The following is a 21981-nucleotide window of genomic DNA, read 5'->3' as shown; positions in this document are numbered from 1 at the left end:
CTTTTGTAAACTTCCCTTGGCACCTCCCCTCTTCCTCTTCTTACACTATTTACTGTATTGATTCTCAGACATTCAAATGATCAACAGCTTCGGAGGGTCCAATTCAACCAATTGCAAAGTTTCCAACTGTAGCAAGCACTCTCGCAAACAATGACATGTATCTGAGTCGACAAGATGAAGGGAAGTTAGAAAGGGAAGGGGATAAAGAGCAAAGTTGAATGCATCCAAAGGAATAAACGTAATCTGCTATGCTTTATGGGAGTGGGTGGCTAGGCTACTGCTAGATCAAGACCAGAATATGATTGGCTGACAAGGCACATATGACCCAACTTGCCATAAGTTGGTTTACAAGCGATGACCGAAGTACAAAACTTCTACTGAATAAATGATGTCATTAGCTAAGCATCATGCCTGTGAATTATTTCATGAACTCTAGGGACTCATATTTATAGGTAGTTTGTAATGAATAAGGTTGTACAGAATTTTTACTAGGCTTCTTGTTTAATGAAGATACTTGTATATTGTTACATGGTGATGGAAGAATATAAGAAATACCGAAAATGAATTATCCTACAGATTAACTTGTAGAAACAAAGAGATGAATGGCAACAATTTTGAAAGTATTGTTATAAAGCAATGTGATTTCTGATTCCCACAATACAGTAATAACTCAGTTCAATGCAGTCAGCAACTGACTTACAAATGTAACATAAATAACCCAGATGAGTTTTTAAATTCATTTTGCATTTGCACTTGCTATGCCACATACGACTGAGCTACATTTGTTCCAAATGAGATGCTAATGTGCTGTATAATAAAACCATTCAAAGCAAAACAGACCCTTGGATTTTTATTTTACTGCCATATAAATCCATAAGAAATGTTAATCTTATTGTTATTTATTTAAAAAAAAACTCATAAATTATTTTAAATCACAGTATTTTAAAAGTCGAGTACAAAATTACATTCAAATGTTCCTAAAGTACTTCAAGTATATTTAGTGTTCAGCAGTGTTAGCGCTCTAAAGAAAATGCTTTTTTCATTAAATGTGAGAAATGGTACACGGTCAAGCTCCAAGATTTCAGATTCATTGACAGCTCTAAACACTTCAATTCTGACATTAACTAGAGAGATATTTTGTGGACCTGGGAGTTTCTGTATGTATTAATTTCCAGAATCTATTAAGTTTGTATGTTTTGTGCACAAAGTGTTATAGCATCTTCTCTCCAGTTCATCTCTGCTATGTGCGAACTCTGTGTTTAAATTACTGAATAATCTGCGTAAAGTGTAGAACTGGGTGAGGGCCACGCTGACCATGACCAGCAGACTGACGCTGTACCAGAAAGAAACCCGCCACAGGTTATCCTCCAGCAGGTAACGGTCACGAGCCTCGAACACCCGCAGCATCGTCTGCAGCTGCCAGCTTCGCTCCAGGTTCTTGTGCACAGCGTCCGTTGAGTCCTGTGCAGTGAGAGAAAACGTGTGAAACATAACTTCCCAGAAAAACATTTGGGTTGCAGGTGATCAGTGCCAAAACTAGAACTTTGAGGAAAATTTTAATTGCAAATCATTTTCTTAATTGCATTCAACCTTTAAAAAAAAATCTGAGAATATTGTAATAATAAAATAATAATAATAAAACACTGTGTACACTGTACACAGCCTACTACATGGCTTCTGTTGTCTGATTGACAATTTATACCTTTTAGCAAGTAAAAGGCCTTTTAGTGTAATTGTTAAATCAACCACATTCAGGTTGTGATACACTTGTTAATATTTGCTGATTTTTAAGTAAACTTAAGAATAACTTTTATATTGTTAGTAGTAATCTTAGAATGAACAGTTACTGGAATGAAGCCACATAGGTTTTCTAATGTATCCATTTTGATTGATTTCATCATAAAATAATGCATTTACTGCATTAAATATCATCTTATTAAAACATTTTATTAATTAGGAGACATAGACTGACAACTGATATTTATATGCAAATTATGTAAGTAGTCTGTTATACAAGCAATCAGAATTTCATCTTAATTTTTTAGTCCCCAAAAAACGTTCTTCCTCGAGATAGAGCTCCATATTCTTCTTTATCATATTATATAAGCCATAAAAGCCTAATGTATCAAATAATGATACCAAAATGTAAACAGGTGCAAACTTTTTTTTACAAGTGAAAATCCTGTTTAAATATTTTATCTAAAGGTTTAGTGAACTGCTCCATTATTATTATTATTTTTATATTAGATTTTTCTGATTATCATTTCATATGTCAGGCTTTAAAGGGTTAAGTAGCTTTAAAGCACCAATATAATTCAATGTTTACCAAAAATACATAACATCTGTCATTTTAAGTACAGTATCTAGGACGAAAATGGTATCAGAACCTTGCTTTTCTTTTTGTCATTTTCTAGTACCGATATCCTCCAGTTTGTACTCCAGCGAGTCCTCTGGTTCAGCCACGGCAGCCCAGTCTTCATCATCCTCCTCCTCCTCTGGTCCATCCACGATCACCTTCACATACACCATCTTCTCTGAAGTATGGTTAAAGCTGTTGTCAAAGCAAATCTTGTAGTCGCCCTCCTCAGTGTGGTCAACCCTAACAGCAAACCCCCAACACACCCACAGCAAGATTACTGGAATGCACATGTCATGACTTTTTTTTTTTTTCACCTTTATTTAACCAGGAAAGTACTCGTTGAGATTAAAAATCTCTTTTTCAAGAGTGTCCTGGCCAAGATAGGCAGCAGTACAACCATACATACAACACAGAATTCACAATAACATAAGACAACTAAAATAGCAGATACAACAACCACAAATCCTTAGCATATCAGAACAACTACAGCCAGATGTGGCTGTTTCCAAGTCAGTTAATATCCTCTTAAAAGTAACCAATGAGACAAGCTTATTAAGTTTCAAATTTTTCTGTAACTTGTTCCATGCAAAGGGAGCAGCAAAGTTAAACGCCTTTTTCCCCAGCTCAGTTCTAACATTTGGTACAGACAGAAGAAAAAGATCCTGGGACCGAAGATTGAAAGTCCCTATATCTTTTACACTGATGTAGGTCAGAAGGTAGGATGGAAGAAGACCTAAAATAGCCTTATATTTAAAAACATACCAGTGTTGAAGTCTCCGTGTTGACAGAGAAGACCATCCAACACGTTCATACAGTTCACAGTGGTGAGGGAGGACTTAAAGACCAGTGATGAACCTCAAAGCTCCATGGTATATAGTATCCAGTGCATGTAAACTTTGAGACGAAGCGTGCATATATAAAACATCACCATAGTCAATAATAGACATAAAAGTACCAGCAACTAACCTCTTTTTAGATTTGAACGAGAGACAGGATTTGATTCTAAAATAAAACCCTAGTTTAAGTTTTAATCTTTTTGCCAGCTGCTGAATATGAGAAGTAAAAGAAAGAGATTCATCTATTAAAATACCGAGATATCTGTATTTAGAAACACATTCAATCTTCTTACCCTGAGAAGTAATGATTGAAGGCAGATTTAATTTAGATTTTGAATTTGAAAAAAGCATTACTTTAGTTTTTTCAGCATTTAAAACAAGTTTCAGATCATAAATGTTTTTTTTGAAGCATATTACAATCAAATTGTAATTGGGAGAGGGAGAGGGCCTTGACTGCTGTAGGTGCTGAGCAATACAGTACTTTAAGACAACTTGTGATATATTAGATCATAAAAAGGTTTTTTTTGTCCATACGATGGATGTCAATGGTCACCAAAACTCTTTGGTAACCAACATTCTTCAAAATATCTTGTTCATAGTCAGACCTAAGGAAGCTTATTCCTGCCAGAGAAACCAAAATATTTAAAAAGGTAATTGCTGCTTTTTTCATCACAATTCTCCTACATTTGCAATTTTGAGTTTATACCCACAATCTAGAATATATACAGGGGTGCACATAAGTGGTCCGCAAGTCTGCATGCGTGACCAAAATAAAAAATGCATTATATAAATATGTTCTGACAGCACATTTGCGTAGCGACATGGTTGACAGCTGTTACCATTTTAGATCAGAAACTGCACTATATAAGTTTTATTTTCAACCTGAAAGCAAAATGCAAAACTGTGACATTCATCCACTGAAGCTGATCAGCAGTGGTGCTACATCCGGAGGTGCGTATACTTACTTGCCGGCAACCCGCCAAAATAAAAGCCTGCTGATTTTTAAGTTTGAATATGATGAAAAAGCTTTTATTTATTTATTTATTTTTAGACGCTTTTATCCAAAGCTACTTAAAATTAGGGAATACATAAAGCAATTATTCTTAAAGAGGCAAACAAAGAAAGTAGTATTAAATATTAGCATTTATTTTTAAGTTTACTATAAAATAAATGTATTTGTATTTAATAATAGTACTGCCTTTTTTATAATATTATCACTCACTATTATTTAGTTTATTTACTACTAAACAGAAACTAAGGAGGAGGGTCTTGGCGAAGCATTAATAGCAAGTTGACATCTCACAGCTATTTTCTCATTTGGACTTTTTCCTCTTTGAATTCTAAAATTACATCCTGCAATTCTAATAAAAAGTCAAGATTAACTCAATTTTTTGATTGCTAGTAGTAACTAACTAATTAACTCAGAATTCAGAGAAACAAAAAGTCAAAAATTCAAGACTGTAAACTCAAAATTCAGAGAAAGTCAAAATTGTAAGGTGCAAAATGAAAAATGTAAACTCAAAAGTAAAAAATTAAGAGATGATCGATTTGCGTTTCTCGGAAATCTGAGAAAAAACATTAGAAAAGTATTTTGTGATGCACATGACTTACCCTTTAAGCACACTTTAACAAGCATCACTTTTCATTTGACTACCTAGTAACATTCGGTAAACAGGCAACTGTTTTCTGTAAATTCAGTTGTGGTCACTTTCAGCCCTGCAGCAAGCATGCAGTTTTGCAGCAGATGACATGCACATACTGTGGGTTATGACAGTCCGAAACTATATGAGTAAATGTGTAAAGATTCACCAATGTGCATTATGGGATGTGAAGCTTATGCCGTCTGATTTTCTGAAGTCAGAGACCAGTCTGTACCCGTGCGGGGAGATCAGAGTGAAGCCGATGTCCAGCCCTGAGCCTGCAATGACCTGCAGATACACAGATGGGTTACTGGCAGGGTGATTGACTGATAACTGAAACGGCTTACAACCCATTTTATTTCTGTAACGTGATGTGACACGAGTGTAACGTTAATCAATGAGGAGAAAAAAATATATAATGTTATATTAGTATGTGATCACAGGAGACTGAAGTCTATGAATTAAGCCGTTATGAATTTATAAGTACAGTCATTCATAAATGCACTTTGACCAAGGAAATGTCCTGCTACTTCCTGATCATCATGGTCAAGAAAAACTGCAACGTAATGCAGCAACTACTATAAATAACAAAAAAAGTGCAAGTTTTTTGATGCATTGTGATGATTTATTCAAAGATATGACTTAACGTGGTTATGCTTTTCTTTTCTTTTTTGTATGTATAATTACATAATGTGCTGTATGCAAATCCAGGATATATATATACTGTATATATATGTTTTCTTTGCTTATTCATTATAAGAGATACAACCTTGTTTCACTTCCCTGAGCTTGTAATTATGTGTAAGTTCTGCAATAAAAAAAAAAAAAAAAAAAAAAAAAAAAAATGCAGCAACTACAAAAAATCTATGATAAACCATAAACTAGACAGTTACTTCTACTTCTCCAATTTGCTGACCAGCGAGGCCACATTTCGAACAGGTTATCGTTTTAAATAATTTAAATGAAATAAATGAAACAATTCAACATATTTTATTGACCTGGTTCCACTTCCATGCTGCCGTTCTGAGAGGCTGTTTGGAAGAAGCACTCGGTTGCTCCGGGAGGAAGAAAGAAAGTGAACGCGAATCCTAAATCCACGCCCAGCGTCAGAGAGAGCAGCAAACACACTACGAGACGCGTCTCTTTAAACCGCTCCATTACTTTGCTCTTCATAAACACATTAGAGCAGCTGTTGCACTAGAAGCGGCGCGAACACACCAGGAGCCTCTCGTTGCTTTCTACTACACTGCAACAGCATGGTTTGAACTTTCGTGAAGTTGACGTTGACAAACAGACGTGCTTGAAGTTTGATTATGGAAGGCCAAAAGGGTCAAGATCGCTCTAATCTGAGGTTTGCACATTTTTTTGACTTAAAAAGTAAAAAATAATAATAATAATTTTAAATTTTATGCAATACAATTTTGTTAGATATGAATGTTAAAAATTATTATTTCGCACAAAATAGAGAAGACAATAACGTGTCTTTTGATACTTTAGCTGACATGCTAGGTTGAACCAACCTTGAGATTTAGCCAACTTTAGCACACAGGTCAGTTTGGGGCAAGTTGCCTCAAAGATTTTGGGGCATGTCGTCACATGTGACAACTTGCCCCAGTACAAATAAACACATAGAACACACTCAAAAAACATTGAGATGTATTTCTGGAAACTGGGTTTGCACCATCCTACGTCACAGTTCGACCCATTCAGAACCCTTCCCTGCTAGGCCCCAGCACCAACTCTGCTCTGCCTAGCATGCCCAGTTATGCTTCTGCTATCACCAGCTCACCCTTACCCAGCAATGCTATTGCTGACAGCGGACTACCGACTCCAGAGGACATCCGGCCATATCCAAAAGGAAGAAAACGACTCAAATTCTTACTGACACGCCAGTTAAGCAGCAACTAGAAATAGAAAAGAATAATGCTGAATCTAACTAAAAGCTGTTTCCAAATTGTTGTATGTGAGTCAAAATCTGGACCTACTAAAAACAAGGCAGTTAGAAGAAAAATCATACAAGAGTCATCATCAGATGATGAAGAATGCTTCTGCCTCGTCTGTGTGGAGTCATTTTCAAACATTCGAATCCTGCATGGGTAATGGATGCTTGATGCTTGCACCTAAAGTCCAGGGCCCGTATTCATAAAGAATCTTAATGCAAAAAGTAGCTCCTAGTGACAAAATTCTAAGAAAATTCTTAGAAATGTGGGCGTTTACTCTTAAAATTAAAGAAAAAAATCCTAGTAAAGAAAAAAGTAATTCAGAAAGCATCTTAACCCTTAAAAGAGGTCTTAAGGTCAAACTTGTTAGGAGCACAGACGAGGACTTTTAAGAGGCTTAAGAGTTTCTTTAGCAGAGGAGAAAAATGGCAGAGAGACGAAGAGGCAGAAGAAATGTGTTGCAAACAATGGATGACAGTGAGTTAATAAGACGGTATAGAGTAGATAGTGTCTATCACATTTATAATACTGTTTTAAGTAAACGTTTTAATCATTTTAAAAGTTTTAAAACTGCTTGTTTTATTTTTGTTATTATTTTTCTTCATGATTATTTTACTTTCTTTTATGTAAAGGACTTTGCGTTACCATTGTGCACGAAATGGGCTATATAAATAAACTTGCCTTGCCTTGCCTAGATCGTGCAGGGAACATGTTTGTGACTGATCTTATTAGAGACGTGCTAACATCTGCGACACAGCGCAGAAATGCCATAGCGCCAGAAATTAAAGTAATCACTACATTACGATATTTGGCAACTGGGAAAATGCAACAATGCAATGGTGATGATTTGGGTCTGTCACAACCTTCTTTAAGCAGAGTCATCGCACAAACAATTACAGCACTTTCAGAACATCTTACTGTGTTGCAGTTCATTTCGTTTCCACTGGACATTGCCTCAAAAAACTGCATTTATGAATATAGCAGGCTTATAGGTGCGCACAAACAGAGGGTATGAACCGTTAATAGTTTGTGCTATACGCTCCCATGTCTGCTTGTCCCGTGCTGTGACACCCGGCCTGAATTATCCTTTAAGAATGGCCTTGTGTTCATCCACTAACTGGGCTAACAGTAAACACTGTTCCTCTGTCCAGTTGGGCTTTCTCGCCCTTCTTGGTTTTGATCCCATGTTTGATACATTAAAACCAACATTCAAACTGCCACTTAAATAGGACAGCAATCACTGTAATTGGAAAGAGTAGAACAATTTTTATCATTCTAAGCCAATCAAATACCTTATAGGAAATTAAAAGTATGTTAAATAAAAAAAAATTATTTATATACACATATATAATGTGTATGTGTGTGTGTGAGAGAGAGAGAATGGAAAAATTACGCATGTAAATTCAAAGTGAGAATTAGAATAGACCCTATACTTAAAATCACTCTTTTGATTTTCCTTATTGGACAACCAACCAATCACAGTCTTCAAAAGATTGTGTCATACATAGCAATGGGGTCAACCCCGCCTCCTCAGTCAGATGAAAGTTTTTGTCTTTTCCTTACTCAGAGTTGCTCTCAGATCGATCCTGAATCGCTCTTAAGCTAAGACTCCTTCGTAAAAGTTTTTAAGCTAAATTAAGAGTTTTCTGAGAGGATTCTTAGAATCTTTATGAATACGGGCCCAGGCAATTTATGTGTGCCATTATTGTGACTCTGAAGATGAGTCTGATTAGTCAGATACAGGGAATCTGTTTTGTTCAATGTAGAGTTTAAAGAGTTTAAAGTTAAGTAAAGTGGTCTTGCCACTTAATGTGTTTTGATTGAACTGTGTATTGTTTGGATTGAAATTATTGTTTTTCCAAATTCTCTAAGCATGATTTTTTTTTTTCAATTCTGGTTTGCATTTTAATGTTAAAAACTATAATCACAATTAATTAGCTGTGTTCTTTTTTTTTTTTTTTGATAATCTAGTGCGACAACTTACTCGCCGATGGGGCAAGTTGTTACAAGTGCACATTTTCTATTCAACAGTCTACAACTCCATGATGATATAAGATATGAAAATGTAATGAATACAACATATGTTCCCAAGACTTCCTTCTTTCATTTGGTATGACATTTATATCATTGTGATGTATGGTGCTCATAAAATTTTAGACAGTTTGAAATGTGTGACAATTTATTATGTCCTCAGTGCAAAGTAATCAAATTCTACAAGATATACAAACAATAAATGATAAAAAAAAAAAAAATCCTAATATGTCTTAATTATGTAAACTGCTTCTAATCAAATCATAAAAAAAAAATATATATATATAAATATATATATGGAGGTAAAAAAAATCAAATATAAATAAAAAATCATTTATTATGTCTGTCCTCTCTAATAATTATGAACAGATAATTGTTTTGCCACCATGATTGATTTTGATAAGGAAACACATCAGTATTTTTTGTGTCCCTCCCCCAAAGGACATCTGGATTATTATTTATTTTAATTATTTATTTTTTGGTTATAATATGGGAAACCATGCAGGACAAAGACAGAAAGCTTGTCCAACCTGTTAACACTGGTGTTCCACTCTGTTAGACAAGTAATTTTAAATAATAATTTGACAGCATCGTTAAATGTTTAGTATAGTTTTGTCTTATTTTGTGAGGTTAGAAGCACTAACAGCATATATATGTTTTTGAGCAAAATTTTGTATTATTTAAAACCATATTGGCAAAAATTGGCAAAGAAAGTACCTCTTCTTAATAATTAAGACATTCTATTAATTAATAATTTCTTTTGTTATTGTTTAAAAAACATAATAATGAGATGGCATAAGGGACATATACTATCCAACAAAAGCTCATTATTGTTTAACATTTACATTATTAACATGTTGTGATAACTTTAATCTATATGTCCCTACAAGGGTGGAATATTTTCATGGCCAGTGTCTGAACAATCTACCTACTAATTATTATTATTTCCCTGAGCTTGACCAACATGCATTCCTAATAGTTAAACATGTCACTATTTTGTTAGAATACATAAAACATTAAAAGCATAAAACTTTTTTCCAACACTAATGAAGCCAAAATGTTACAGCTTACCAGGAATGACCCAGTTATGAAAAATCCTATAATATAGGGAAAAAAATTAATAACTTCAGTGTAACCATGTTAGAACCAATATAGAACAGATATAACGTGGTTATCACACAAAACATCTTTGCAGTGTTATCAGAATATTAGTTTATGGTTATAAAATGACAAATGTAAAAACTACCTTTCAAGAAGTAGCATAAAATTTAATTAAAACCATATTAAATTTCATGTCAAGTAAGCATGGTTGAGCTGACATTCAAATTGTAATTATTTAGAGGTTTACTTTTATTTAAATATACATAATCTATGTGTCTCTAATCAGAAGTCGATGGTAAGACCCTTTTTGACTGCTAGATGAGTGTGTGTGTAAATATTACTGTAGTTTATCAAGGCCTTGACATATCGAATTGATGGTTGGCCAAAGTCAGCCATCGTTCAACATCTGACAGATCAGTTTTTGTTGTGTAATCTACACCATCAGCAGCTGACATCATCAAAAAGTGGCTTTTTGGCCATTTCAGCATGTTTGAATTGGTTTCGGGCAGTCGCCGACGTCATTCAATTCAATTCAAGTTTATTTGTATAGCGTTTTTACGATACAAATCATTGCAAAGCAACTTTACAGAAAAATACGTTTCTACAATATTTAGTAGTAGCTTATCAGTGATGACTGTCAGTTTATGTGCATATGACAGAGATTTTCAGAAAAATTAATACAAGACATAGTCAACCAGACAATGAACCCTATAACCAGCAATTATTATGTGATGCAATCACACTTGTACAATATTTGGTAGTCCTGTTTGTTGATTCAGGTTCTCTGAGGGTCAGCATCATCTCTTCTCAGGTGTTCTGGATACAGACTGGAGCTTGTGTAAGTCCTACCGCAAAACAGAGAAACAAATAGAGACATCATTAGCATAGCTGCTGATCCACACAAAGTAAAATTAATTAGTTTAACCAAAGCTAAAGAATAAGAATGCGCATTTGATCAGATAAAACTTCTGAGAGAGTGTGTCTGAGCCCCGAACATTATCAGGAAGGCTATTCCTGTGTTTGGGAGACAAATGCGAAAAAGCTCTACCTCTTTTAGTGGACTTTGCTATCCTAGGTACTACCAAAAGTCCAGCGTTTTGTGACCTTAGGGAGCGTGATGGGTTGTAGCGTAGTATAAGGCTAGTTAGGTATGCAGGAGCTAAATCATTTAGGGTTCTTATAGGTAAGTAATGATAATTTGTAACTGATACGGAACTTAATAGGTAGCCAGTGCAGAGACTGTAAAATTGGGGTAATATGATCATATTTTCTTGACCTCGTAAGGACTCTAGCTGCTGCATTTTGGACTACCTGTAGCTTGTTTATTGAAGATGCAGGACAACCACCTAGAAGTGCATTACAATACTCTAGTCTAGAGGTCATAAATGCATGAACTAGATTTTCTGCATCAGAAACAGATAACATGTTTCGTAGCTTGGCAATGTTTCTAAGATGGAAGAATGCAGTTTTTGTAACAATGGAAATATGGTTTTCAAAAGACAAGTTCCTGTCTAATATTTTTGACTATAGAGGAAGTAACAGTATATACGTCTAGTTGCAAACTGTAGTCTACGAGATACTGTGTACTTTTTTTGGTCCAATAATTAATATCTCTGTCGAATTTAATAAGAGAAAATTATTGGTCATCCAATCTTTTACATTTTTAACACACTCTGTTAGCTTAGCTTAGCTTAGTTTCATCTGGTCTTGTTGAGGTATATAGTTGAGTATTATCAGCATTACAGTAGCTCTTCCTGTCCTATAGTTGTAAAGCACTGCAGTTTATCTTTGGGTGCGATGGATGAAACTGAAGTATTAAACGCTATAGAATCTTCATTTGTTATTGTATTTCTGATGAAAATCTTCATATAGATCCTTTTTTTTTCAAGAAGGAGCACAATTGAGCAGACACAACATTTTCTAAAATTTAAGACAAAAATGAAAGATTTGAAATGGGCCGATAATTAGTATTTAGTAGTAGCTTATCAGTGGTGACTGTCAGTTTATGTGCATATGACAGAGATTTTCAGAAAAATTAATACAAGACATAGTCAACCAGACAATGAACCCTATTACCAGCAATTATGTGATGCAATCACACTTGTACAATATTTGGTAGTCCTGTTTGTTGATTCGGGTTCTCTGAGGGGTCAGCATCATCTCTTCTCAGGTGTTCTGGATACCGACTGGAGCTTGTGTAAATCCTAGTTACCACGGGATGTCAATCCCTGAAGTCAATAAAACTTCAGAGAGAGTGTGTCTGAGCCCCGAACATTATCAGGAAGGCTATTCCTGGGTTTGGGAGACAAATGCGAAAAAGCTCTACCTCTTTTAGTGGACTTTGCTATCCTAGGAACTACCAAAAGTCCAGCGTTTTGTGACCTTAGGGAGCGTGATGGGTTGTAGTGTAGTATAGCTAGGATCTAGTTGCGGTTTCTTATTAAGAGGCTTAATAATCGCCAGCTTAAATGGTTTTGGGATGTGACGTAAAGATAAAAATGAGTTAATATTGAGAAGCAGTCATTCAGCTACAGGTAACAGCTCTTTCAGTAATTTAGTGGGTACAGGATCTAATAAACATGTTGTTGGTTTAGATACAGTGATAAGTTTATTTAGCTCTTCCTGTCCTATAGTTGTAAAGCACTGCAGTATATCTTTGGGTGCGATGGATGAAACTGAAGTGTTAGACACTATAGAATCTACATTTGTTAATGTATTTCTGATGTTATCTATTTTATCAGTGAAGAAATTCATAAATTCATTACTATTAAACGTTGATGGAATATTTGAATCAGGTTGCGTCTGGTTATTTGTTAATCTAGCCACTGTGTTTTGGTTATTATCAATGATTTTTTGGATATGCTCTGCCCTGGCAGTTTTAAGAGCCTGTCTATAGCTGGACATACTGTTTTACCAAGCAATTCTAAAATCTTCCAAGTTTTTTTCCATTTGCGCTCAAGACTATGAGTTTCTTTCTATAGAAAGTCTGACCTTTTTCATTTTGATGGGGGCATCAGCTTCTAATGTATTAGAGAAAATAGTGCCCATGTGGCCAGTCATTTCATCTAGTTCATGTGTATTTTTGTGTACAAATAGCAGTTGAGATAAATCAGGCAGGTTATTTGGGAATCTGTCGTTGGTGGTTGGAACAATAGTTCTGCCCAGGCGGCAATGCTGAGGAAATGGTCAGTAACATCATCACTTTGAGGTACGATATCTATAGCAGTACGATCGATTCCATGCGATATAATTAAATCTAGTGTATGATTAAAACGATGAGTGGGCCCGGTGACATTTTGCTTGACTCCAAAATAGTCTATTAGGTCAGTAAACGCAAGTGCCGTGTTAAACCGGTATCCTGTTTTCTCGGTAACATTGAGAATATCACTATATATTGTTGCGACACCTCCCCCAAGACCAGTCTGACGGGGCTCATGCTTAAAACAGTAGTTTGGTGGAGTAGACTCATTTAGACCAACATAATCATTTGGTTTTAGCCAGGTATCAGTCAAGCAGAGTACATCAAAACTATTATCTGTGATATTTCATTTATGGAACTGCTTTAGGTGTGATAGATCTAAGCGCCATCACCGCGGATACTGATGAACTAAATGATCTCTGCTTCATTACAGTTTGCATATATATATATATATATATATATATATATATATATATATATATATAATTTTTTTTTGTTTGTTTTTTTGCGAATGTTGATCTGCCTTCAAAACACATGGTAAAGGACTTGCGCGATAACGTGCATCATCACTACGACACTCCCTTTACAGCATTAGTTCTGGGCTGGCTTTTGTTCACACAGAGCTTGTTCCGGGACTGAACCCGGCAATGTTACTAGGACCCAAAGCCGGGGTCGATCCCGGAATCAATCCCCGGACTTGTTTGCGTTCATACAGAAGGCGACCCGGCAATGTTCTGTCAATTTTCCGGGTCCAACGTGCAGTGTGAAAGGGATTCTAGTTTAGCTTTCCCTTTTTGAATGACAAATACAGACTACTGCCACCTGCTGGTGTGGAGAGTTATTTCCTCTCACACAGGTACAGAATGTACATGCTAGTGCAACTTTGGTAGAGGTCTATGATGTGTGTTCATGTGCAACTTTTTGGCCTAGACGCAAGCGACAACACTGTCAGCTTTTGATGTCGGTTTCATATGTCACAAGCTAATAGTTACTGGTCTAAATATAAGGAGCATATCTCCCTCTTTCTCTCATGTGCACACTGCTATATCAAAAAAGAAAAAGAGTATATCAGCTTGCATACACCCTCACTACTATTCTACTGTGTTTTATTGGTACAAAATGAACTTCCTGTCTTTTTCCTACAGCAAAGTTACTTAAAACTTATTACAGCCAAAATTACTTCAAGAAGTGTGTTATGTACTTCAACAAGTGTGCCGAGAAGGGGAAGCTGTGGCTAAGAGCTGATGCAGAGGAGAGAGGAAGGTGTGAAGAGGTGGACCTGTTGCATGGCCATGAATATGCGTTTGTCTTTGAGAGTGTTCTGACATTTTTTCTCTCAGCCCCACCGGAGTGTGCTTCTCGCACCGTCCGCCCACCTGTGGGCTTTATGAGTGATGCTTATCTCACTCTCACAGTGGGTCCTCTCACACTTCTCCGGATGTTAAGTTCTCATCTCTGAAGTGGCCAGAGACAGTGTGTGTGCACATGGGTCCAGGTAAAGTTTCGTATCCTTCAGTATTCGTGGTGGACAGCAAAATGAGGCCCCCTCCGATGCCCCCCAAGCCGGGCAGTAGGCAGCGAAAGGAGGTGATCCAGACTCTACTGGTGATCCTGGTTTGTGTGGCTCTGTGTGGCATGGCTGTGGAGGCCTGTTTCATCTACCATCTGTTCACATCCAAAGAGAATACCGTAAGTACTATTTGGTCCAACTTTCTGAAGCAAAGTCTGGTGTACTTTCATTCAGCGTCATTCTTTCACACACTATCACTTCATCTAATATCAGGTCATTTTTGTTTGTCAGCTCTTCTCTTTAGACAATTGCAGATTTTTTCTGTTTCTCTTTTATTATGTTTTAGGGTGTTTACCGCATTGTGGTATTATCACTTTAAGTTACTTTCAGTTATCTGAAACTATAAGATACAAACAGAACTTTGACTGACTGAGCAAGAATTGTGTACATTTTTGCTCTTCTTTTGAACTTTCTATTCATCAAATAATGCTGAAGTAATGTATCAGTCTCCAGCAAAAATAATAAGCAGCAACTTTTTTCAACATTAATAATTAGACATGTTTCTTGAGCAGTAAATTACATTTTAAAATATAGTAAAATAGAAAACATGTATTTTTCATTTGCACAATATTCTTGTTTTTACTGCACTTTTATTTAAATAAATGCTGCCAAGAAAGCATAAAAGATAACTTATTTACAAAATAAGAACCAAACGGTTGACTATTTTTATGTATTATATAATTTAATAAACTCTTGTTACGTGTACAGCGTTAAGCTAACTGAGATGTGTTATAGCAATTGTATATCATTGCTTTATTTGTTTATTTAGATTGCTTCTATTGTCCTCATGTGTTAGTCGCTTTGGATAAAAGCGTCTGCTAAATGACCAAATGTAAATGTCTGTCTATCTATCTATCTATCTATCTATCTATCTATCTATCTATCTATCTATCTATCTATCTATCTATCTATATTATATATATATATATATATATATATATATATATATATATATATATATATATATATATATTTCTCACACACACACAGGCACACAATGTAATAAATGATGTTGATATTTGAAATCAAATTTCAGTTATATTGTAATGCTTATAAAATTATGTTGAAATATAATACAACATAGAAGAATTTCACTCATATATCTGTGAAAATAGACTGTATGTAGATTGAGATGTTTCCGTCAGGCTCCTCCCATTACGTGAAATTTGCAGAAATGTAGCCGGACAAACTTTCTGCTGCTAAAACCATGTCGTGCTGTGGTTACTTGACATAGACCTTGACCTAACTAATAAAGTTATGAGTAAATGGGTCTTAACCAACCTGCAGCAGGGTTCTCTGATATGACAGCAGTGTGACACAAATTAAAATGTGGCGGAAACATGTCTCGTTATTTAATAATAAACAAAAACAAATAGTTTTGTATTAGGAGAGCAGCTAGATAATGTTACGTTATTATTTTTTATTGTACACATATAACAGAGCGAACATAATGGTTGCTCTTAAAGGAACACTCCACTTTTTTTTTTTTTTTTTTTTTTTTTTTTTTATAAATAGGCTCATTTTACAACTCCCCTAGGGTTAAACAGTTAAGTTTTACAATTTCTGAATCCATTCAGCCGATCTCCGGGTCTGGCGTTAGCACTTTTAGCTTAGCATAGATCATTGAACCTGATTAGACCATTAGCATCTCGCCCATAAATGACCAAAAAAATTTGTCCTATTTAAATCTTGACTCTTCTGTAGTTTCATTACTAAGACTGATAGAAAATGAAAAGTTGTGATTTTCTAGGCCAATATGGCTAGGAACTATACTCATTCTGGCGTAATAATCAAGCAAATTTCAAGCCTGAAAATAGTCCCATGCTAGGCAACTTTCAATTAGCATAGGCGCTGTGTAATTTATGTGGTCTAATCAGATTCAATTATCTGTTTTTAAGTGTTCAGAAAAATTCCTTGTACTTAAGTAAGGAAGGATCTTTTGTTCTCTGAAGCACACCTAATATAAACAGACTATCAGAAAAGAAAAAAAGGTGAGGATTTAATATAAGGACTTTGATAAGTTGGTTGTTCATTGGTTGTTAAGATAACGTGGCACTCAAAAGGCAAATTTATGTGGCAGATGAATGTGAGCTTGCACCTTTAATAAATTAAAAAGTAGAAGAGATTCTTATGAAATTATGTTATTTCACATTAACGTAAGTGCAGGAATTTGCTTATCTTAAGACACAATGGATGCATGCAGCAGCCCATGATAAAAACATTGTAAAATCTCTGCAGAATCTCAGGTGTTTGAGTAATCAATATGAAATATTCTTAAATGTATGATTCTTCTTTTAATCTTCCAAAGACACCACCAGATGGACCACAGATTTCCATGAGAAAACAAGGTAAAGATCACTCTACTAGTCTGTACTGCCACTAGTTTACTTTGATGTGTTGCACTTTTTTATTCTAGGTAAGCATGGCATGTAAACAATATTGGATTGCACTTAAATATATGATTCTTTATTTATTTTTGGAATATCGCAGAAAAAGAACATGCTGTAACCCCCAAACAAAAACTGTTTGGTGAAATGAAGCCATCAAAACCAATGGCACAATTGACAAGTAAGCTCACAGCTGATTTTATTTTTATTTTCATTTTTTTATGTTAGTTTATTAGTTATCAACGACGACCAATGACTAGCACCTGTAACTCACTATCAACTGTATTTTAATGGCAAATGTAAATGTATACATTGGGAAATGAAAGAACAAATTCAGTCTAGTTTGTCAAAACATTTGAGCGCTAATGTACATGTGGCTCTTGCTGTCCTCTCCTCTAGCTGGTAAGAAACTTGTTAATGGAGTCTTGCTGTGGGATGAGAATCATCAATCCATTCTTTACCATATCAAACACAAAGCAGATGAGGGCAAACTCATCATAGAGAAAGAAGGATATTATTCCGTCTACTCGAAGATCCACTTCATGGAGGACAACATCTTATGCAGTCACTCTGTAGTCTGGGTTACACATCGATATAGAGGAAACGAGATTCTGCTTCTCGAGTCCTCTAAGTTACATGCTAAGTCAAGAGATACAGACAACAGCTACCTAAGCGGGGTCTTTCATCTGTACAAAAGTGATACTGTTTTTGTCAGAGTAAACAATTGTACACTTGTGTTGTCCACTGCTGCTGAGAATTACTTTGGTGTGTTTATGATTTAGATGGATTCTGGAGTCAGACGGTTACCATACGAATATGAGTGTGATATGTTCACAGCTAGATTTTGATGAGAATACACACACACAAACACACACACACACATATATACCTTGTAATGTTCCTGCCTGTGTGTGGCACCCACCGCTCTGTTGATCTACACTTCTTTTCAGTGGTAAATCAACAAAAGATTAGCACAATAAGTTTTACAAAAAAATACCTTTTCAGAATCTCATGTTTAATTCAATGTGTTACTTGTTGTTTCTTTGTGAGTTAATTGTGAAATGTGTTATGAGTTTCTATGTGAAAACTGTATAAAGTTATATACAAGCCTTTTAGCGCTAATTTAGCATAAAGGAACAAGCCTAATGATTCAATTAACCATTCACAAAGAACCACTTACTCCACTCCTGAATGAATCAGCCATTTGAACGAATCAAATGAATGAATAATGACTCAATGACTTAATCATTAAGACATTTACCACCACCTACGGAAAGTTTTAGTTTATTATTTAGAGTACCATTTCATTAAAGAAATAATTTAATATTTTCATATAGTAATAATACTAAAATTAAGAAAATAAATTATTAAAGTTATAGTTCACCCAAAAAAAAGGAAAAAAAAGACAATTCTGTCATCATTTACTCACATTGTCCAAAAGAGTATATTGAATACATTTTATAAACTTAATATTTTTTGCTTAGCCTACTTTTTGTAATTTCTATTTGATGCTTTGCACAATGACTTTAAATTATATTTCCAGAGTAATTTCTCCAAATTTTGATGATTGATTAATTAGATTAATTAATCACCACATCATGTAATTATTACAAATTATATATATATATATATATATATATATATATATATATATATATATATATATATATATATATATGACTTTATATGTTTTGCACATTTTAAATATTATTATATACTTTTTAATACAGTACTTATACAGTATTGTTCAAAATAATAGCAGTACAATGTGACTAACCAGAATAATCAAGGTTTTTAGTATATTTTTTATTGCTACGTGGCAAACAAGTTACCAGTAGGTTCAGTAGATTGTCAGAAAACAAACAAGACCCAGCATTCATGATATGCACGCTCTTAAGGCTGTGCAATTGGTCAATTAGTTGAAAGGGGTGTGTTCAAAAAAATAGCAGTGTCTACCTTTGACTGTACAAACTCAAAACTATTTTGTACAAACATTTTTTTTTTCTGGGATTTAGCAATCCTGTGAATCACTAAACTAATATTTAGTTGTATGACCACAGTTTTTTAAAACTGCTTGACATCTGTGTGGCATGGAGTCAACCAACTTGTGGCACCTCTCAGCTGTTATTCCACTCCATGATTCTTTAACAACATTCCACAATTCATTCACATTTCTTGGTTTTGCTTCAGAAACAGCATTTTTGATATCACCCCACAAGTTCTCAATTGGATTAAGGTCTGGAGATTGGGCTGGCCACTGCATAACATTAATTTTGTTGGTTTGGAACCATGGTTTGCCCGTTTACTAGTGTGTTTTGGGTCATTGTCTTGTTGAAACAACCATTTCAAGGGCATGTCCTCTTCAGCATAGGGCAACATGACCTCTTCAAGTATTTTAACATATGCAAACTGATCCATGATCCCTGGTATGCGATAAATAGGCCCAACACCATAGTAGGAGAAACATGCCCATATCATGATGCTTGCACCTCCATGCTTCACTGTCTTCACTGTGTACTGTGGCTTGAATTCAGAGTTTGGGGGTCGTCTCACAAACTGCCTGTGGCCCTTGGACCCAAAAAGAACAATTTTACTCTCATCAGTCCACAAAATGTTCCTCCATTTCTCTTTAGGCCAGTTGAGGTGTTCTTTGGCAAATTGTAACCTCTTCTGCACATGCCTTTTTTTTAACAGAGGGACTTTGCGGGGGATTCTTGAAAATAGATTAGCTTCACACAGACGTCTTCTAACTGTCACAGTACTTACAGGTAACTCCAGACTGTCTTTGATCATCCTGGAGGTGATCATTGGCTGAGCCTTTGCCATTCTGGTTATTCTTCTATCCATTTTGATGGTTGTCTTCCGTTTTCTTCCACGTCTCTCTGGTTTTGCACTCCATTTTAAGGCATTGGAGATCATTTTAGCTGAACAGCCTATCATTTTTTGCACCTCTTTATAGGTTTTCCCCTCTCTAATCAACTTTTTAATCAAAGTACGCTGTTCTTCTGAACAATGTCTTGAACGACCCATTTTCCTCAGCTTTCAAATGCATGTTCAACAAGTGTTGGCTTCATCCTTAAATAGGGGCCACCTGATTCACACCTGTTTCTTCTCAAAATTGATGACCTCAGTGATTGAATGCCACACTGCTATTTTTTTGAACACACCCCTTTCAACTAATTCAACTAATTGCCCAATTGCACAGCCTTAAGAGCGTGCATATCATGAATGCTGGGTCTCATTTGTTTTCTGAGAATCTACTGAACCTACTGGTAACTTGTTTGCCACGTAGCAATAAAAAAATATACAAAAAACCTTGATTATTCTGGTTAGTCACATTGTACTGCTATTATTTTGAACAATACTGTATGTAATTAACTTATATATATGCAATTAAATGGAAGCACTGACAGCTTTTGAAGAGTGTGATTTTGTAAATAGCATTGTAATCCCTTGTTCAGTTTGTTTGAACATCCTGATATGTCAATATTGACTCCCACTGAAATATGTAATTGCAAAATAAAAGCATTTTCTCAAAAATATGTAGGCTTTCTTTCTCTCCCTATATATATATATATATATCACATTAGCTATAAGAGTGTTCATGGATCTGCACACTTTGAACACATTTCCTAATCAAAATAAAGATATGAAAAACCTCAGTCTGCTCATCATCACACGCTGTTACATAATTGCACTGCAGAGATTAGTCACTTGCAAGAAAATTGCTGTGGTTTGACCTTTTCCTGGTCATCCACTACAGTGACACATAAATCTCGCTTTACCAGCAATTTTTTAATTCATAATGCAATTTTTTTTCTGACTCATCTTATCCTTTGATCTCCTCGGAGTGGAGAGACTTGAGTCATTTGTCTTTTGAGATGCTACCTGTTTAAGATGCATCAGATGACTTCGGCGTTCCACTGCAACAAACATTTCAAGAACTTCACTGAGATGAGTTTGGAGAAAAGCTCTGTTGTGCACACAGCAGCATTTATCGTTTGAATCTGTTTTATTTCATCTTATTCTAAGAAGTTTTTTTTTTAATTTTTGTGTGTGTGTGTGTGTGAACACCCACACTGCTGTGTATTCTTAGCAGAGCAAGTAAACTGCAGAGGAAATGGGGGTGGGGGATGCTACCCGCATAGACAGGTACAAGTGTGGCTGTTTCGCTGACTCAGATCTGTCTGTCTGAAGACTGAAGCTTTTCTAACTAGCTTGGTGGAAGATTCCAACCAACACAGCAGCAGTACATTTGTCATATCACACTTAAGACAAAGTGAATTGGTAGGCCCAACATTCATGACATTATCCAAAAAGAGTTTGATGGGTCTGTGTTGTCAGTGAGATGATGATGTTTGATGTTGTGGTGTCAGGCATGGCTTTAAGTGGACTAATCTGAATAGGAATGTCTTTTTGTGTTTACTTGTTCATCCACAGACTTTTCTTGTGCTGATGGGTGCATGTGTATATAGTTCCTTTATAGATGTATCCAGTGTTTCTGCTCATTAGCATATTTAGCCTTTCTTCTGTTTTGGTAGGGTGAAACCGAAAGTCATTTGTCTGGATTTTCCTACCCTTTCAATTTCCACTATATAGTATCTGTAAAGTGTGTGGTTTTGTTTTAAAGAGACCAAAGATTAAAATCAGAAGTGTTGCTAATTTCGAAGCTAGTGTTAATAAAAAAAGGTTTTAGCAAATAAACAACAACAACAACAACAAAAACCCCGATTGCTCAAATTCAAATTTCATATCAAGTTACTGATCTTACTATGTTGGCTTGAAAATGCCAACTTACTGAAATCCGATTTAATCTTCTTCTTGAGACCAAATTTTTAAATGTATATCCTCATAGACTTTTAAAGCTACAACTACCAAACTCGGGTCAAACCTTCAGACTGGTCTGACTCGGGTTGCT

At 35.4% G+C, this 21981-nt stretch overlaps 2 protein-coding genes across 2 annotated transcripts; one reads left to right on the top strand and one right to left on the bottom strand.

The window, feature by feature from the left end:
* Nucleotides 1-53: 53 nt before the first annotated feature.
* On the bottom strand, nucleotides 54-6008 carry LOC113054318 (transmembrane emp24 domain-containing protein 1-like). Its single transcript, XM_026219785.1, has 5 exons — nucleotides 5997-6008; nucleotides 5834-5890; nucleotides 5005-5123; nucleotides 2418-2599; nucleotides 54-1461 (listed from the first exon to the last, which is right to left on the bottom strand). The coding sequence occupies exons 1-5, from the start codon at nucleotides 6006-6008 to the stop codon at nucleotides 1382-1384; spliced, it is 450 nt and encodes a 149-aa protein (XP_026075570.1). The 3' UTR covers nucleotides 54-1381.
* Nucleotides 6009-13855: 7847 nt separating this feature from the next.
* LOC113049149 (tumor necrosis factor ligand superfamily member 6-like) lies at nucleotides 13856-18325 on the top strand. Its single transcript, XM_026211225.1, has 4 exons — nucleotides 13856-14795; nucleotides 16985-17024; nucleotides 17167-17244; nucleotides 17463-18325. The coding sequence occupies exons 1-4, from the start codon at nucleotides 14592-14594 to the stop codon at nucleotides 17843-17845; spliced, it is 705 nt and encodes a 234-aa protein (XP_026067010.1). The 5' UTR covers nucleotides 13856-14591; the 3' UTR covers nucleotides 17846-18325.
* The last annotated feature ends 3656 nt before the right edge of the window (nucleotides 18326-21981 follow it).

This window comes from Carassius auratus, chromosome 3, assembly GCF_003368295.1.
Source record: "Carassius auratus strain Wakin chromosome 3, ASM336829v1, whole genome shotgun sequence".
Taxonomy (NCBI): domain Eukaryota; kingdom Metazoa; phylum Chordata; class Actinopteri; order Cypriniformes; family Cyprinidae; genus Carassius; species Carassius auratus.
This window is presented reverse-complemented; position numbering and strand designations above follow the sequence as displayed.